Here is a 19,703-nt window from a genome sequence, read left to right on the forward strand (position 1 = left end):
GATGATGTAATTTATATGCAAATATTTAACTCGTATTTCGCAATCAAGTACTTTTAAATATTCAGGTATTCTTAAGTACTGTACTATTTTATGTTGAATTAAAATGTGAAATGAAAGTATGTATAAAATATAAAATATAAAAAGTGGAGAACGGTTATATCTCGCATCCATCGGTTCAAACAAATAGACTCTACATCGATGCGGAAAGTCCGTGCCTTCTCTACTTTTTCTAATGTCTTACATTTAAATAATAGATTTTTTAACAAATTGCCATCTCTTTGATAATGCATAATTTATTTTTTAGCCATACTTGGTTTTTCAGTGAATATTATCAAAACTAACGTGTCAATTATAATAAATATGTATTGTAAAAACGACTTATTCCTTTAAATTTTGTGGCTTGTTTGCAATCAATCACTGTATTGATTAATGAGAAGTCCTGTAGCAAATATATAACTTTTATACAGTATAGATATAGTTCGTGTATATCTGTAAATTTACATCTCTTTTTATAATTATATATTAAAGATAGAAAATTGTTTACTTTTTAGAACACATGCTGTGGGTACACTTGATATAATTTTAATCATAGTAGTAGTAATTAAAGTTATTTTTATAGTAATTTATTACAATTATATAATATTTGTCATTTACGTATATTGCTAATTTCAAAGAATCATTTCCTGATTTGATATCTTTATATAAGACTGAATTAGAACAGTAGAACAGATGAGTAAAAACAAAATATTCTAATATTTATAATAAATTCGATAAAAATGATGTGAAAGTATTGATATGTGATATTGTATTGATATTAATACAATATATAAACATTATTTTTCCTTGAAAACCACAAGATATTTTATTAAAACACATAGTTTATTGAAGATTTATTAGGCTAATGCTATCTTCGTGCGCATAAATTAATTTCGAATCAGGGTATTTATTTACAATTTATACTCACAGAATACGTTTCTATTTTCGTCAATCGTTTCTTGCCCACTTGAAATGCACGCACATACTTAAGAAATACCTAATTTTTCATATATTGTTATTGTACTTTATATGACATAGTGTTACTTCGGCTTGGTTTCTTGATCATTGACATATCTTATATATATCTCCCGCTCGTCGCTACCGCCTGGTGGGATCTCCGCCTCATTCAAATAGGAGACGCCTATCGCAAGCACAGAACCATCGTGACTGAAACTTAATGCAGCCACGCCAGCGTTGTATCGATGGAATTGACACAAGCGTTTCTTGTTGAAGCCGTCCCAGATATTTACGTAACCGTCCGAGCCACCAGTGGCAAACGTGTTGTACGCGGAATGGAAACTGATAGCGTTTACTGGGTAAATGTGCTCGACATTATTTTCCTTTATTCTGTGACACTTGAATGCGTATTTCTTTTTCTGTGCTTCCGGCATTGTATCGAGGTACTCGACGGCAACGCGACCCTCTATACTACTTAACACGTATCCCTATATGTAAATACACAAAACAAATATGAAAAAATGCAACACATGTACGACATAACTACGACATAAATAATTACGACGAGATGAATAAATGAAAAATGTACCAAGGATAAACCGTACCTGCTCATTAGGGAAGCCTTTGATACAGCGCGTTTGATATTTTAAACTACTTTCTCGTCTTTGAAACATGCCTGCCATGTTCCTCAAATCCCAAATGCAAACTTTCCGCTTTGCAGTGCCAACCACAAATTTGTCTCCGCATACAGACAAAGCAAGAACGACATCCGGTTGTAAGTAGCTACCGACACAAGTGGGTGTCCGTGGATCCCACAATTTTACCGCCGCGTCCCAGCCACCAGTTAATATCGCATTTACTGCTGCACAATACTCTATTTTCCTGATTGGTTTGTCATGTGTACCCATTATCGACTCTAAAGATTTTACAGCATACATTTGCAAAGTTATATGGCATATAGTAAATAATATATAAGGTATATAATATAATAGGTACATAATAAGATTTAAAAACATAGACAATACCAGTATTGCTGTTTATGTCATACATCTTCAAAGTATTGCCTAAACCACCACTATAAGCATGAACAGCATCCTGTAAACAATTTTGCATTAAAGAAGATTACCGGAAACAAAGAGTTACAAGTTTGCACTTACTTGGAACGCCACGTCCAATACTGGTAAATCGTGATTATACTTGAGTCGCAACGTATTCGCATGTATGTCGTACAATCGTACTGTACTGTCCCATGACGATACTAATAAAAACTGTGTAGAATTTGGTCCAAACTCTACTGCGGAAATCGCGTCGGTTGGCGGTGATTTTATCTTAAACTCGGTCCTGGATTCCATCCTGGAAGCACACACATTGACACAGTCGTCAGTACTTGAGAATGAATAAGAATCGCAAAGAGAGAGCCTCAAAAGATTGTAGTGTTGAAATATTTAAGTATTTTTCATTTCTCAATTGTAGCATCAATCGCGATCATCGCATTAGTTGCGATATAAGAAACAAAAATCTGTCATTTAGGCTTTAGACCTGTGTAAACATAGCCTATACTTTCGACAAGAACCTAACCAAAATTCGTTCAATGTACTTACCTAATGTAAAGTGAGCAACAGCGCGTTAAAAAAAAGAAGCTTTTGATTGATGTACAATATAAATATATACGTTTATTAGATATATGTCTAGTTTTTAATGTAATTAAAAAAGGAAGATTTCACACAACGTTCTCCCATAGTAAGCAGTAAACACTGTTTTACCGCGCTCTTTCAAGCCGATGATAAATATTTCGATCAACCTGTATATTTGATATAGTTGGCATAATTATATTTACGTATTACTTAAAAAAATTGAGATGACTCTATCACAAGTTCATTAACTGTTATTTGCGAAAACAATCATGTTAACGATAATTTGCAAAAGAAAATTTTACGAAAGTGCTAATATTTTATATCAGTGTATTATTTATTAGCACAAACTGACCGTTTTACATTGCATAAATTCTATTTTATATCGCATAAATCATGTTATTTTAGAAATCTTGTTCTCCATTTTGTTTATAAATTTATTATTTAATTTTGGCCAAAGTTAATTTACAATCGAGAATTCTCATTCATATCATCCGCCAAATAACGCCATGTTGAATTTTAGGTTACATTTCTAATATAGGACAACTTGCGATAGTCACTAACGTTGAGCAAGATTTCGATTAGTCACTGATATTTCTGATATCCAATAAGAGACTTTGTTTTCTAGGGACTTTCCAAATAATAAATTGATCTAACTTTGTACGATGTGTGTACAACGATGAGGATACAGTTTGGAGCAATCAGCGACGCGTTGTGTATGTGAAAGTTCTTCTTCTCCGTAAGCCGCTGGCCCATGCTGGCCGCATCCAATATTCTAACAAAATGGCAGAGAAATCACGTCGTGTGGCACAAACGGAAGATTTATCGAATGTTGAATTTGAAACCAGCGAAGATGTCGAAGTTATTCCTACCTTTGATAACATGGGTCTCCGCGACGAATTGTTACGCGGGATCTACGCATACGGTATGTGTTTTTTTTGCGCTCATACCAATTTAACCTCACTCTCCTGACGGTCTCCTATTTTCTTGGATTAGTAATAATATTTGTTGAAAATGTTAATCTTCTATTATATTTCTTGGCAGTCTGTTTGCAATATACATATTACTATTACCTCTATCCCGTAAACAATTTTCTCTTTCTTTTTGTATAATATATATTTTGTATATAGGTTTCGAAAAGCCATCCGCCATTCAGCAACGATCCATCAAGCCGATCATGAAAGGCAGAGATGTTATAGCACAGGCGCAATCTGGTACAGGAAAGACTGCCACCTTCTCGATTGCGATACTGCAATCGCTGGATACTCAAGTACGGGAAACTCAAGTTCTGGTTTTGTCTCCGACTCGAGAACTCGCTACTCAGATTCAAAAGGTCATACTCGCATTGGGGGATTTTATGAATGTACAATGTCATGCTTGCATCGGTGGCACAAATCTTGGGGAGGATATTAGAAAGCTCGATTATGGTCAGCATGTTGTATCTGGCACACCTGGTAGAGTATTCGGTGGGTATCAGGCTTGATCGCATACTCTCTTGCATAGAATTTTAACATCAACTTTTTTATATATAAATTTTATTTATATATAATGTCGTGCAAAATACTTTTTGTAGATATGATTAAAAGGCGAGTACTCAGAACTAGAGCTATAAAAATGCTTGTGCTGGACGAATCTGATGAAATGTTGAACAAAGGTTTCAAAGAGCAAATTTATGACGTGTATCGGTATTTACCACCAGCGACGCAGGTTGTTTTAGTTTCAGCCACTTTACCACATGAAATTCTCGAGATGACTAGTAAATTTATGACTGACCCTATTCGTATCCTCGTCAAACGGTAAATAATTCTTTTCATCTGACATCTTTGCAATGATTAATCTATCTAATTTTAATTATTCGTATTACTAGTGATGAATTGACATTGGAAGGAATCAAGCAATTCTTCGTCGCTGTGGAACGAGAAGAGTGGAAGTTTGACACGCTCTGCGACTTGTACGACACGCTAACGATAACGCAAGCAGTTATCTTTTGTAACACTAAACGTAAGGTAGACTGGTTGACGGAGAAAATGCGAGAGGCTAATTTTACAGTGTGTTCCATGCACGGAGACATGCCACAGAAAGAACGAGATAATATAATGAAGGAGTTTCGATCTGGTCAAAGGTACGTCAAAGAAATTGTACTGTTAAAATAAAAAAAAAAGATCCGTAACATTGATACATGACACGTGTATTTCTTTCTCTCTTTGCAGTCGTGTACTAATTACAACAGATGTCTGGGCGAGGGGAATTGACGTTCAGCAAGTATCTCTCGTAATCAATTATGACCTACCAAACAATCGTGAATTGTACATCCACAGAATAGGCCGATCGGGACGTTTTGGTCGTAAAGGTGTATCAATCAATTTTGTGAAAACTGACGATATAAGAATTCTTCGAGATATCGAGCAGTATTACTCCACGCAGATAGATGAGATGCCAATGAACGTGGCTGACTTGATATAAAGCACACAAGATCTACAAATAGACCAAATATCTTTTCTTGTGGTTATAGACACGCACTCTCCTGATTTCCTTAACTTCTTAGATGTATTCACACCGCTTTCGTTAGAAAGAGTAATATTCAGAAAAAATGTATGTAAAAATCTACTAAAGATATTTCATGGCGATATTTTCCAAAATCTTTTAATTTATTCCTAACAAAAGCCTTTTCATAAATAGCGTATAAGTTATTTTTAGTAATTTCGTTATTTCTACTCTGTAAGAATGTTACGTATCATGATATCACGATGAAGTAGAAGAAACTGTACCTACTGTATTTTCTTCATATCGTGCAAGAATAACGAAAAGTATCCAGATATAATGATTGTAAGAAAATTATAAAAATTATACCTGTACATCTGAACACTGATATGTATATTACTGATATATCGGAGATTTTTTATCGAAACGAAATAAATCTCGTTTTACGTATATGGATTACATATGTTGTTAGAATATTATTGCATGATATTCAGTAAATCTTGTATTTTGCAGCTTTAATTAACAATTTCTTGATCTTTGAAATTAATATTAGTCAACGTAAAAAGAATGAAACACATTAGAATACGTATTTAGTATCCGGTAGCTATATTCAAGTAATCAATAACTGTGCAACCCCACAGTTCAGATGGCAGCGCAGCAGTATGTGACGATGGCACGAGTTGAGCCCAAATGGAAGATAAAATAGGGAAACAACGTCGTATTTCATTAACGATGTGACCTTAATGATACAGACAGAATATAAGTTATCGTGTTAAAAATGTGGCAGACACACTCAGGATACAATAGCGAATCAGTGATAAGAATAATCATATATTTTCGTGATAATAATATTGAAAGTGTGTTACTAAATGCTATAGATGGTCAAGAGATGTCAAGTGAAAAGGGTAAATATTGCAAATATACACATGCAGATAGCTGTTCCTCAATATGCGTGTGTAATATCAACAAGCGCGGTGCGTGTAATACGTTTTTGTAATCGCCGAATAGGCGATTTTATAATTAACAACAACTAAGCTAAATTTATAAGAACGAAAATGGAACAACAAAATGATTGCTCTATTCAAAGAGGACAACCACTGCGTCGTTACCCAAATGATTACAAGGCGGAGGGACATTCGTCCTCGAGTATGTACATCTGGAATTATGAGAAAGATCATTTACCATGTTACATCTATTATCCCATTTCTGTCTTACTTTTATTTACAGTGAATAAAACAATAAATCAGCCACAGTATTCGAATACAGGGAGACCGACAGTACGCGTAGCTGTTTACCTGATGACAGGGGTATTTCTAACAATGGAGGTTGAGCAAAACGCAACCGCACAGCAAATTTTCACAATAGTACAATCGGAAGCGGAACTGAGTTTGACAAGATTTTCCATGGTAACCGCTACGCCAGTTTTTGCCATTTGGATGTGCTCCTCACAGTTGGAAGTTCAATTACGCCCCACACACAAACCTGTGGAACTGGCTGCAAAGTGGAATTACCTCGTAAATAAATACAGCTCTCACACAGAAGACTCAGATGACGAAGAACCTTTGTTGTACTTTCGTAGAAACATATTTCTCTCCAAGACGGAAGAGGAACAAATCAAAGACACCAAAATACTCGAATTGCTCTATGCAGAGGCCAAACATAACGTTCTGCAAGGTAAGCAAATATAAATAAATAGGATAAGATTGGATAGAAAGTTGCATAGGGGATGAATATTTAATAATAATATCTTGCAGGACGATACGCGTGCGATGGTCCCGCGCGTTACGCCAGCTTGGGTGCTTTGCAAGCCCGAATTGAACTTGGACCGTACAACGCGCAAATTCACACCTTAGCATTCTTCAGGAGACATCGCGGTCGATTTTTACCGTATCACCACGCTTTCCCCAGTCTCCTCTTAGGATTGGGACTCGGACTCGGATTGGTAGGTGGCAAGGGAGCACCCGAGGCGCATCTTCTGGAGCAATATAAGCGAATACCTAGTCACAGCGGCAGCGCGAACGCGAATCCAAAGAAGCTAATTAGAAAATATCTCGAGTTCTGCTGGAACTTACCCTGCTACGGCGCGGCCTTCTTCCAAGGGCAGATCGAGCGACCCGTGAGAGGTCTCGCGTCGTGGATCATCAATCGCGACATGCAGATTCTCATCGCAATTAATACGTCCGGGGTGTACATAGTTGATGACGTGCAATGCGTAAGTACGATACACATCAAGTTGAGACTCGCTCGCTTAAAGACAACAATTTTATAATGTGACATGTACGCATAAAGAAAGTATGTATATTTATAAATACATACCGTAGTAACATCTGAAATGTATTTATGCAGAGCTTGCTATTAGGGCTAAAATACTCGGAACTGAGTTGGGAAATGGCGAAACCCTCGGACGAGAGTAACCCGGACTGCCTACCTTGCTTGTTCTTACAGTTTCCAGTACGGGAAAATGGAACACGTGTCTACAAGATCTTGCAGGTTTTCTCGAGACAGGTACGGTTACTTTTTGTAACAGTATATACAGTTAGGTATGCTATATAATCGTATGCTAAATAGATCACACAAAGAATGAACGTGTTTTAGGCACCAATGATGGATACCTTAATATCCGGGTTTGCCGAGGATTATCGCTGTCAATTTGTCAATAATGACACCAACAATGACCAGTTGGATCACCCGCTGGTCTCTGCTACTGTGAGCTTTACAAATAAACTCAGCAAGTTTACCCTGGCTACCTTCGATGATGAAGGTAATAAGACAAAACCGTAGGATCAGTTTATTTACTTGTTCAAAATGGTCGATTTGCAGGTCGATGCATCGGTCAAATGGGCTCATGGTCTTTTCGCTAAGTTATTGTACATATGCCAATATACTTCTTGATGATACAGGAATGAGTATGATTTTTGTAATATTATACGTAAGAAGCCTTCTTACGTGTGAATTAATGTCCTTTGCACTTACTTAAATAATTAACTCAACTTCACGTATAATTAAGACTTTTTCAATGCTTGGAGACGCGGATTCTGCTGCAAACGATCCACCAATATCTTGTACCTTTCTGGCACCGAGTCTCTGTGCCGATTGAGATATCTTTCTAGTACGTGCAAATTAAAACTTATCTCGCTGATTTTGGCTAACATCTGTTCCTCCTCCGTTTTTGATAAATCTTCAGTCTGCAGTATAGTAGTTGTTGCTCGTCATAATTACGTAATTGTATCGACAAATCGACGCGGAAGAGCATTTTGTTGAACGGAACTTTTTACCTGCGTCAACACGGCCTGCGTCTTTTCCAGTTGTGCGGCGCGCTCTTCGATCGTACGTAAAATGCGATTCGCCTTTTCAACGGACCATTCCTTAAAATCGTTCAAACAGTCATCGCGTAGCAGAAACGCTTCTGCTTTGCTGATGTACGCCGGGTTGCCTATTCGCGCCAAATACGGTCCTAATGGATTGATCTCTAGCTCGTCATCTCGCTTGCTTGGACGCTTCACTGGTTCCTAAAACGCAACGTAGAACTCACTAATAGGAAAATTTGATGAGATTTTTTTGGAATTATTTGATAATTCTGATAGATACCACTCCTAATTCGGCTATCGTCTCGACTATTCGATTTTCGTCGAATAACGAAATTGTGAGCTGCAAATTTGAATTCTCATCGGCCCTTCGTTTGATAAATGCTGCAACTTCGGTTTCAGCGCCTCTAATACAGGATACAGCGTCATCTTCATCTCTTAAATATTTATTAATATCATAAAAAAGGTCAAGCTCTTTTTCCGGCGGTGCAGTTGGATCTGGCTGCAGAAAACGAAACGATATGCGTTATATAAATTTTTATAAAAAAGAAGACATTTATCAAGCTTTGAAAACTTATTTTACATTATATCCATGAGTCATTGCAGGATTGAAGACTAAGCGATCTTCTCTATCTGCTATCGACGGTTTTATGAATGTGCGCGTGGCTGCAGAACTTTGATCTTTGTCATAATGAAACTTGATGCGAATTTCGTTCTCGTTCATCGTGAATTCACGTACCGCTACATTCTTACAAGCAGGAGTAGCTTCAGTCCTATGATATTTCTCAATAATTTTCTGTAAGATACAATTAATTGTATATTTTATTCTTATTATATTTTTTATTTTTATTTATTTATAATAATTAATTTATAGTAAAAAATTAAAACAAATTTTATGTAAAAAACATTACAGCGATACGTCGAAAATGGATACCATCTGCTGGATTGCCTTTGTCTGCTGAAAACTGTGTATGTCTGTTGAAACAATGAAATGAAACATGACGTTACGCCTGAATATTATATCTATATCAAAGTGAAAACACTGCGGCTTACCTATAGTAAAGGAAATCTTCACGGTCCACGTAATGTTGAGTAAAATGTAGTGGAGCCATCTCAATGCGCGACAATCCATCAAATTGCGCGCTGTCATAAAAATCTACAACTCTTTCGCTGTCTATCGAATCGTTCTTGGATGCTAAATAGCGATGCGCTGCCAATGTTTCTTGGTGTTAACACAAAGTGTTCCACTGTATTCGTATCTATACCTTCATTGAAATTCTACCTTTGCAATGATCCGATCGACCTTGGACCTCAAACAAGTCCGTAATAGTGTCCGTATCGAAATTTCTCTTGGTCTCTGTAAGACCGTCGCTTCGGTTCAAATACTTTTCGTAGCTCTCCACAGGAGTGGTGTACTCGTAATCTTCATAAACGGTTACGCGCTGAATCAGGCCGTCCGGTTGAACATACGGTGCGTACAATTCCACCTTGGCCTTTTTGTAAAATATCGTTTTGCCGCCTCCCGGATATCGTCTCTCCAAGTCTGAATCGTTTCAGACGTGTGTTAATCGAAACAATGTCAAATCGACAATGTCGATCGACGAGTCATTTCTCACTGGACGCAATTCCGATACGACACATTTTGTAAAACGATAATTCGATTAAAAGAAGAAGATACATATACGCACCTATACTGTGAATTCGGATTTCATTCACGTATGAAGCCGGCATGTCCAGATGTTTGTTTCGTTCCGCTTCGACGTCTTCATCGATCTTGTCCGTGTCCTTTTGTATCACGTACGGTTCGCCAGGAAGCAAGTGCTCCCAGAATTTAACGTTGCTCAGGTCCCAATTAATTTCCGCACAGCTCCCGCGAGGCTGCATATTCACCCAATAATTCCGATCGTTCCAAATGCTCTCCACTCCGAGATACAACGAATTGGTCTCGTCATCGAGCGGATTGTAAGATACCCCGGAGGATGGCTCGATAAAAATCGGTTCGATAATTTCTTCAGACCTCAAGCCATTTTCTTCCGGCAGAATAACCACCCACGCGTGTATCCTGTGGCCAAAATACTCATCTGGCTGTGGACGTTCGGATTCCTAAAATTGAAGGAATATGAATAACGTTAATATATCAATCAAAACTGAAATACAATCAGTATGCGCATTGTCTATTATTATGGACAATTAAAAATATATCCAACGAAAACGAGGAAGGAATTTTCTGTAAACTCCAACATCAGATTTAAATGTCAGATCAGAATTAAATTATAAATAAGATGCGTTTTGATACATACTGCGATCATTCTCTGTCGTTCCTCTTTCTCTCGTTGTAACTCGGCCTCTACCCTTTCTTTCTCACGGTTTTCCAACTCTAGAAGAAACTGGCTTTTAAAATCTGGCGGTGCTTTTAATTGATATTTGGAGATTTTTCGGACGTCAGCCGGCGGCGGCAGTGCTTGTTCCTCTTCCGGAAGATATGGGCAAGTCCTTCTGGTCATGTCGCAAAATACTTGCTCGCGTGACGCGTAACCGCTTACTACGAACGCGTTGTAACCCTGTCCCAACAGCAAGCTTACCAAAAGTGTCGCACATTCGAAGCTGTTGCCCTTTTGAAAATGCAATACCCATGTCGGAGAGCGTAAGTATTCCGGCTGAAAGAAAAATCGCGAGTTTTCGTTACGTGAGATTTGCTTATGGTATATTTTCATATTTTAAAGTTCTCCTTCTCAAAGACAAATTTTTTTAAATATTTTTGCATAATCTTAACTGAATAAGGAAACGTAATAGATAGCCGGGCAAGTTTAACATGTTACATTGGACAATTATTCTAGTCTATCCATCATTGCCATCAATTAAGATCACGTGAACAAATTTTAGTCGGAAAGTCGTAAGCAAATTGACAATCAAGTAGTCAAATATGTTTATTATTGACTTTTCAAAATAAAGATACTTAATGATTACGATTAAAACTTTTTACGTGAAATTTTTTATTTTAAGGCACCTTCAACCCTATGTAGAGTTATGCAGTAGTGCAGATCTGAAATATAACTTTGAATACGTTAAAATTTTCCAAACATAATTATACTTTCGCAGCTCCGCAATTTACGTGAAATGGTTTTAAACAGATTACCATATAAAAATGCCTTATCGACGAATGATTACATCGATATATTACCGATGAAATACGTATACATACATATTTATTGCTAGTTGACAGTAATTTGAAAAGTATATTATTAATGTCAATTTTCGAAAAGTATCATGGCAGAAATATAAAATCGTAATCCAAATGAAACTGTAGGTAACCACGGAAATATTACTTTATTGCATTGCATTGAGATTGCATCTACTGTAAATGAAGGGTCCTTCTTTTACCGACAGTGAGTAATCGTGCGGTGCATCCACCAGCGTGTCTCGTGTCAGGCCAACAGAGAAGTAATAATAATAATAATACCAAAGAGTAAATACGTGAACACCACATTCAGTAATCGTCGACGCGAACGGTAGGGTCTGTGAAACGGAGCGAGACAGAATGTATACAAGCAAACGTGGGGAGCACGTGGCATGGTGTTGCGTATCGTCCTCGGTCCATGACCTACGCCACTGTATTATAATCTACGTAGAATTTATTGCACCGTACAACGTGAACGCCGCACTTTCGTTCTCTCTTCGCGTCTTGAGAGTGACAGAGAGTGACAGAGAGAACGAGACATGAAAAGCGAGAGGAAGAAATAGACGAGGAGGAAAAATGCACTGCGAACGTGCATACACACGTGTCCCAGTGATCGCGTTAAACACTTCCCCTCTGTTACTCCTACCCCAATATCCCACCGTCATTCGCTTCTCTCTCTCTCTCCGTCGCTTCGCTCTCCCGCTCTTCAACTTTTTATCTCTCCGACAAATTGCCGAAGAGCAATCTCACGGCAAAATCCGCCGGATGGAGAGGCGTTGCAAACGTGGACACTCTTCTCGCGAGCTCCTCCATCGCTTTTCGCGGATCTCGTCGCGATCTTGGAACGTTATATAGGATTCTTTTTTTCGCAGGCGTGTAGTAGAGAAGCCTGGATGACTACGAGGACGACGACGACGACGACGACGACGACGATGAGGGTAGGGTAGAGAGATGGTCAGTGGGTGGCAGCGGCGGCAACGGTGGTATCCCTCGACCCTTTCGCCCACTTCCGCCCCCTCTGACCACCCGACCCAACCCATACCGAAGCAACCTACCTCCCTTCCGTCTCTCCCCTTCGCGCCTCCCTCATCGTCGCCGTTGCCCTCGGCCGTCTCACCCCACAACACTTCGCCTCACCACCGCGCCGCGCCGCGCCGTCATTCCGTGCCTCCCCCCGCAGCCCCCCGGGGCCGCCTCAGCCGCGCCGCGCCGCCACGGCCCCGCGCGTCACCCTCATTCCGCGCGACCCCTTCGACCGGCATCCACGTGGGACGCAAGACGAGGGTGTGAGGTAGCAGACAACGCGGAGATACCACCGCGCCGCGGCAGCTGGCTCAGTGCTTCTCAACCACGAGCTTACGAGAGCCGCGCGTCCGCGCTCCCATTCGCGCGAGCAGATAATTTACAACTCGACTACATTGTATGCATGCGCACGAGCGCGCGCGCGTATAAGACGGATATATCACGAAATACACCAAGCGCGGCGAGATGATAAATAGGCGACCACGCGGGGGATTTAACAGGCACTTCAGTGCGAATTACGAGTGCGCCAGTTCTCTGAGAAATTTTCCACTTTTTTCTTCCTCCTATTCAGCCGCCCTTTAGCAGCTATCGCTGGCTCTCGTTGTCATCGTCGTTACTACATCGAGTCAATTCGAAATTTCGCTTCTATCCGTAGATTGACGCAGATTCAGAACGGAATATGTTGCAATACCGTGCCGTGTAACACGGCCTTGTAAATTTATAATGAATTATCGCTTTCTCGAGGGCGCTCATTTCCTCGTTGACGCGATGACCCATTTCGCTAGGAGCGTGATTTTTAACTCTGGCCGAGCGTGATGCAAAACCGCGCGCGGCAAAATGGCGCGCGGTAACGAAGGCGCGAGGTTGTTAAGCGCGACGAAATCGTGCTTTAAAGCGGATAGAGCCATACGAGCTCGGCGTCGCGTCGCGCGTACGTCGGGACGAATACGAATACGTCGCGAAAGATGGACGTCCCGGAGGCATCCGCCGTCTAAATATATCGCGCTCTCATCGACGTGCATCTCGTCGTCGGTCGTCGCGCGTTCGCCCGCGCGAGAGAGAATTTCTTCGCGCGGCAGATCGCGGATCTCTACCCCCGATTTATACACGGTACGTCGCGTTACACGAGCGTCGCGCTCACAGGGGAAACGAGCGAGCGGACCGATGATCAAAGTAGGACGCTCGAAAGCACGGATCGAAGCGCTGATTAGTCGGGGCTCCGAGCGAGGTGCTGCGAGATAGCGCTTTTCGGAGCGCCTCGATGTCGTGCCGCTGGTGCCGCGCGGCGTATCGAGGACGTTATCCATGGACCCGAACGTCTGTGTGCGCGCGTGTACGTGCGTTCCCGCGCGCGTAGCGTATATCGCGCTCGTGCGCCTGTATGCGTTACCGCGCGAGGGAAGATGGAACGGCGGAGCGACCGAGGGAGCAGCGCGGTCGGTGACGAAGGGACGAGAGCTCGCTCTCGCGAGAGAGAGAGACAGAAAATGATAGGGAGAGAACGACAGTGCAAGAGAGAGAGGGACGGAACGAGGGCCTAAATCAGGGGCGATCGCGCTGAGCGACGTCGCTATCTCTGAATATGCGAACCACTATTTGGCGTCCGCGGCGCGCACGTACCTAGTACCCCGTATTACTAGATACTAGATAGTACCTAGCCTCTGCCCGTAGCCTATGTACTAGCTCGTTCGCCCCCGTAGAGACGCGCGCGGGCAGGCGCGCGTGTAAGTGCGCGAGGTGGAAAACGCCTTGCACACACATACACGCGCGTATCTATGTGTACGTGTGCTTACACCTACGCGGTTACATGCCCTGCGAACCGTGCACACGAGAACCAACGGTGAGAACATCGAACGTGCCGCCATCCCTTCGGCTCCGTGTGTACGCGGTGTGCGGAAAACTGCGGAATAAAGTCGAACACCCTCGCGATCGCGAGACGACGAGGGGTTCTTACTATCGTCCTTGTCGTCGTCGTCGTCGTTGCCGCCGCCGCCGAGACGCGCGGTTTTATCGCGCGGCATCGTTACGTGCGCGCCGTACCAACACGAGAGGACGTACTATACGAAGGGGACGTTCGTTAAAGGCGAATATCGAAAAATGAGAGCTGCCACTCTGTCGAAGATGCGCGAGCAAACTCGCCGAAGCGCTCGAGATTATTTGGCTTCGAGTCCGTTTTTCAGTTCCTCTACAAGACTTTTTCCAAGATTTGTAGTTTCGGAAACAAGCTGCACGCTAAAGGAACGCTCGTTAAAATAAAATATTGAAAAATGTACATTCTTACAAAATTACCAGACTTGCATTTTTTTTCTATTTTTATATCTCTAGACATGATATCCGTAAATATATATTTTTGCAAAATAAGTGCTATAAAAGTCAGTATTGAAAAATGTCTGCTGCTCGGAAACAGAACGCACATATGTCACGCAAATGTTAGTATTTCGCGATCGAGGCGACGGGATCGAGACGCGATATAATAAGAGACGGTCGCGCGAGTCTCGGTGCGGAACTGGTTTCCAGTATCTTCTCGATAATCACCGATACGATCGGCAAGTGGCGATTTTGCGTCGTTAATCGTGATTTCCACCTAATTTGAATCTCGTAAAGGTATTGACGCGCATGTTGCCCCTCGTCTCATTCCGCTGGCCGACGACGGAGGCATTAAACGAGTCTATTTTTGCGCGCCGCGCTCGCGACAAAGCGCGCTCGAAGCGAGGCGTGCCCCGGCTCTTTCGCACGTCGGCGTCCGCGGCGCGCGAGCAACGCGATGACGTCAGTATTTGCGCGCGATGACGCTCCACGCTCGGGAGGGAGGAATGGAGGGGTAAAGGCGAGAAGGGTCATCGGCAGAAATGTTATATTCGACGGTATTTAACGCGGTCGGCGCTACACCGTTAAACGTTGCCATGCACGTCATAATTGCTCTCGGTATGCGCTTCCGTCCCCCTCGTGCCGCTACCGCCGCTGCTGCTGCTGCTGCTGCCGCCGCCGCCGCCGCCGCCGCCGCCGCCGCCGCCGCCGTGGACGGCCGCGTGGGCGGGTGGCCGCTCGACGAGTTTGAAACTTTGTCGTGCAACTGAACGGATTATAGCGCGTTGATTGCGCGGGAAGAGAGCTCGAAACTTTAGAAACACGACATCGGTACGCGCGCGCGGTTGCACGGACGCCTCCGCTACCGGAAAGGGAACAAGTTATTCGAGTAAGACGCGGAGGATCGACTACTAGAAATCGAGACATTTTCTATTATAATCCATATCGCGAAGTAAAATATAACACGTACAGTACGTGATAATGTTCGAAACGTTTCGCGAAGCGGGTATCTCGCAATTACCGGATATCCACTTCCGGCGCGCTCGGCAACCTTTTCGGCAATTCACCCTCGCACCGACGAGCGCAAATAGACTTATTAACGATTTAATATCCGCTGCGAGAAAGAAAGAGAAAGGACAAGTTAAGTACCCGCCATGTCACGAGATCGCAGAGAACCCCAAAAAATCCAGCCGGCGACCGCCGATGAGTAGCGGCCGCCGATCGTTACACATAGCGGTGTAACGTATGTACACGCGGCGCGATCGGGCCTCACTGTAGCCTCTAACGAGCGGTACACGTGTTCTGACGTCTGCGCTATAAAATACGTACGGGCACGCGCACATGGGGCACACGTACGTGTGCCACTACTATCACGATTGCCGTTCGAGACACGCGAGTGCGAGCCGGCCGGCCGGCCGGTGCGCTGGAGGCTCTAGAGCCGGTTTTCAATGAGCGAGCGGGCCGGAAGAAGAGGGAGAAACGGTGTAATACAGAGAGAAAGAGAACACGGAAGGGGCAGGAGGGAGGAGTAGGAGGTAGAGGAGGCAGAAGAGGAGGCGAGGGCGAGGGCGAGGGCGCGCAGACGAGAGAGCAAGAACGGCCGTCACAGATAGAGAGGGAGAGAGAGAGGGAGGAACATAAACCCTTATCGAAATCGTGATTCACCCCACATTCTCCGGAGACCCCCTAACCTATTAACATCCATATCACAATAACAGATACACGTGTACACCGCGCTGTATTCCCACACCGTCGCAGGTCGTTTCACTCTCCGTCCGCTTCTCGCGTTCGCTCGGCATTGCTCGCATCCGTAATTGCTCGCGGTGCAGCGTATTGTGAAAAAAAGGACGTGAAAGAGGGAGTGAGAGCAGGATGGAGACAGGGAGAGCGAGAGGAGTGATAAAGTGGCCATTATGCAGCGCGCGATTTCGGGATTAAAATGAAATTTCGATCGTGCTTTCGTCGAGCCGCGAGGCTACCGAGCTCCCTTTTTTCAACGTGCGCGCGCGAGCGCAAAAAAGCGGCAACGTGCAATTTTTCACGCGCGAGAGCGAACCTGTCACCCAATAGCCACCGCGCGGATTTTCACGCGTAAATTATTCGACGATCCAGCCGGACCGGACCTCGTAGAGATCGTACGGCTGATGTCGTAATGAGGGATGAATGAGAAATCGGTTTTAATTCTGTGAAATTCCTTTATGCTCCTCCAACGTAAACGGCAAAACAGAATTCGACATCTTTAGCATCACGAATTAAAGATTTGTGTTAAAAAGCGGCGGGCAAAGGGGAAGGATTCACGTCATTGTTATCACGCGGACGGCGCTCGCTCGCTCGTCCCGTTCGCGTTTATTCGAGCGGAGAAATGGAAGCTGGTTTTCGGACGGACACCCAGTGCATCGAGATAGATAGGTAGATAGACGTCCGGATAGATGCATGCCACGGCAGGCAGGCAGCCGGTGTGTAAGGGATGCCGAGGGGATGCGGGGAGGGCGCGAAGAGAGGGTGGATCGTGGTGAGATCCGAAGTGGAGGAGGACGGGAGGGTGGAAGTGGGCGAACGCGAACGCGCGCGCGGGAGTGAACGTTACGGGGTGGTACGGAGGAGGAGGTGGAGGAGGAGAGGATGGGCGGCGCGGGTTCTCTCGCTGATTACGTCGCAGGATGGCCAGGAGAGAGAAACCCCGGTGAGGATGCTGCGCTACGCCGCCGCCACCATTGCCGCTCGGTGGTGTAGAGAGCGCGCGGAGGAGGCCGGTTCTCCTCTCACCACCGGTGGGTAGAGGCGAATATATCCGCAATGTCCTAGCCCGCTCTCTCGCCGCGCTCTATCTCCCCCATCGTCGTCGTCGTCGTCGTCGTCGTCGTCGACGTCGTTGCGAGTCCTCACCACCCGCCCACCCACCCTCTCGCCCACCACCCTCGGAGCATCGCGGTCTCTGGCCTTCCTCCGCGCGATCCCGCTCCCGAGCTCTCTTCGTCTCTCGCCTTGCCTGTCTTTCTCGCGCTGGTGATTCGCGTGTATCTGTCCTCCTCCCTCCGACGAGAAAGCTCCCAGGGTGGCGAGGCCCTAAGCTAAACTAAGCCACGTCAGGATAGGATAGCACCGGGAGGATAGGATGGGATAGGATGCTCGGTCGGATAGTAGTGCCCATCCACCTCCTCGCGCGCGCACACAACAACCAGCGGGACGGCGACGAGGAGAATGACGACGACGACGACGACGACGACGACGACGACGACGACGACGACGACGACGACGACGACGACGGCGACGACGGCGACGACCCCTCGCGCACAAGCATCCACCTTCCTCTCTCTTCTCGCTCGATTCCTCTCCCTTTCTCTCAGCCTCGGCCAAGTCTCGCGATCTTCGTCGGTCCCTCCGCCCTTTCTCGCTCAAGCGTCCCTCGCGCGCCATCGCGCGTTCTCCCGCTTCTCTCCACCCTCTCTCGCTCGATCCGCTCACTCTGCACGATCCGCCTGCCTTTCTCCGTCAGCAACACCACCCACGGACCCCCCGGGGGGTTAGTTAGGGGTAGTATATTGACGGCCGGCGTCGCGAGGACGCCTATACTTAGCGTGCCGGCGAACCGACGCGTTTCCAGCAAGGTGTCCCTCCACCTTCTCCTCCTTCTCTTCCTCCTTCTCCTCCTCCAACAACCCTCTTCGTCCGGCCACCCTCGGGTCACCCTTTACGACCACCTTCGTTGCTACCCCTCCTGGCCACCCTATTCTATCACCCTCTGCCTAACACCCTCCATGTCCTCCATCACACGTCCGTGGTGGCTTCCACCTTGCTGTCCGCGACACCTTACCGCGCGTCCTCGTCCACCTTCTGTCCCTCGCGACATCAACATCTACCCCGTTCTACAGTTTTTCCCATCTCGATCTTATTCCACGACCAGGAGGTATCGAGAAAACGCAACAGCATCGTCCTCTTTTCGTGCGGGAACCAAACGGCAACCTGGTCCAAAATCACCGCCGGCGATAAAGGCACGGGGGTTTGCGGGTGGAACGGGAGAAGCAGACGTGTTTCTTACGACGTTGAGCCGGGTTGCGACGTTGGGCATCGAAATCGATGCCTCCGGGCACCGAAGGAGCTTCGTGACGCACCTGATACGCGAGAACAGGGAACGAGGGAGAATGGCGAACGCGAGGGGACAAGACAAGGGGAGAGGGAGAGCGCGAGGAGTCGATTAGGGAGCGACCGAGCGAAATTATGTATACGTCGAAGATGATGGCGACGGTGCACGCGATGGGCTCGAGGAGGAAGGCCGAGGGTGGTGTTTCTTTGTCAGGAGCCGCCAATTCGGCGAGAGATCGCGAATATACCGGGCGGTCGATCTGATCTCGATACTCCGCGGCCCCGATATCCCCCGTGTGCCTGGAATAAGACCGGCGCCCGACCGACCGACCGATCAACCAGCCGACGTGATAATTTCCAACGATATCGACGTAATTTCGATGGCGGTCCTCGATCCTATCACGAAGATACGATTAAAATTGGTATCACTACGCGCTCTCTCTCTCCGCTTCGCCTGATTAGCATAAGCGAGATAAATATCTGCGTCGCCGAATCTCCATACGTTTCCCAGCCTCTCGTCACGCTCGAGCAAGCTATCGCGAATCATTTATGAGTCTTCGAACGAGAACCGCTTAATTCGCTGCAAATTGTTTCCGTTGAGGTAATTTGCGAATTAATCTTTAGTTGCTTCGCTTCATCCCTTGTCATTCCGCGTAATTTCGGTTTTCCATCATTCTTGCGACCGCGTATGGCGCGTGCCGC

General features: G+C 44.8%; 4 protein-coding genes across 4 annotated transcripts; 2 read left to right on the top strand and 2 right to left on the bottom strand.

Moving 5' to 3' along the window:
* Positions 1 to 860: 860 nt before the first annotated feature.
* Positions 861 to 2,791, bottom strand: LOC105288027 (mitotic checkpoint protein BUB3). The gene is made up of 5 exons (XM_011353975.3): positions 2,595 to 2,791; positions 2,151 to 2,346; positions 2,019 to 2,088; positions 1,599 to 1,909; positions 861 to 1,481 (listed from the first exon to the last, which is right to left on the bottom strand). Exons 2-5 carry the CDS (start codon positions 2,343 to 2,345, stop codon positions 1,077 to 1,079), a joined length of 981 nt encoding a protein of 326 aa, XP_011352277.1. The 5' UTR covers position 2,346; positions 2,595 to 2,791; the 3' UTR covers positions 861 to 1,076.
* A 616-nt stretch (positions 2,792 to 3,407) lies between these two features.
* On the top strand, positions 3,408 to 5,564 carry LOC105288026 (eukaryotic initiation factor 4A-III). The gene is made up of 5 exons (XM_011353974.3): positions 3,408 to 3,549; positions 3,755 to 4,090; positions 4,198 to 4,420; positions 4,492 to 4,746; positions 4,835 to 5,564. Exons 1-5 carry the CDS (start codon positions 3,408 to 3,410, stop codon positions 5,085 to 5,087), a joined length of 1,209 nt encoding a protein of 402 aa, XP_011352276.1. The 3' UTR covers positions 5,088 to 5,564.
* A 179-nt stretch (positions 5,565 to 5,743) lies between these two features.
* LOC105288031 (putative FERM domain-containing protein FRMD8P1) lies at positions 5,744 to 8,104 on the top strand. The gene is made up of 6 exons (XM_011353989.3): positions 5,744 to 6,251; positions 6,333 to 6,779; positions 6,860 to 7,317; positions 7,452 to 7,610; positions 7,701 to 7,866; positions 7,926 to 8,104. Exons 1-6 carry the CDS (start codon positions 6,161 to 6,163, stop codon positions 7,964 to 7,966), a joined length of 1,362 nt encoding a protein of 453 aa, XP_011352291.1. The 5' UTR covers positions 5,744 to 6,160; the 3' UTR covers positions 7,967 to 8,104.
* LOC105288030 (dynein regulatory complex subunit 7) lies at positions 8,082 to 12,471 on the bottom strand. Its single transcript, XM_011353985.3, has 9 exons — positions 10,711 to 12,471; positions 10,099 to 10,513; positions 9,693 to 9,953; positions 9,464 to 9,620; positions 9,322 to 9,385; positions 8,994 to 9,206; positions 8,694 to 8,912; positions 8,381 to 8,614; positions 8,082 to 8,290 (listed from the first exon to the last, which is right to left on the bottom strand). Exons 1-9 carry the CDS (start codon positions 11,122 to 11,124, stop codon positions 8,108 to 8,110), a joined length of 2,160 nt encoding a protein of 719 aa, XP_011352287.1. The 5' UTR covers positions 11,125 to 12,471; the 3' UTR covers positions 8,082 to 8,107.
* Positions 12,472 to 19,703: the final 7,232 nt, after the last annotated feature.

The sequence above is a fragment of the Ooceraea biroi genome, chromosome 7 (genome assembly GCF_003672135.1).
Source record: "Ooceraea biroi isolate clonal line C1 chromosome 7, Obir_v5.4, whole genome shotgun sequence".
NCBI classification, from domain to species: Eukaryota; Metazoa; Arthropoda; class Insecta; order Hymenoptera; family Formicidae; genus Ooceraea; species Ooceraea biroi.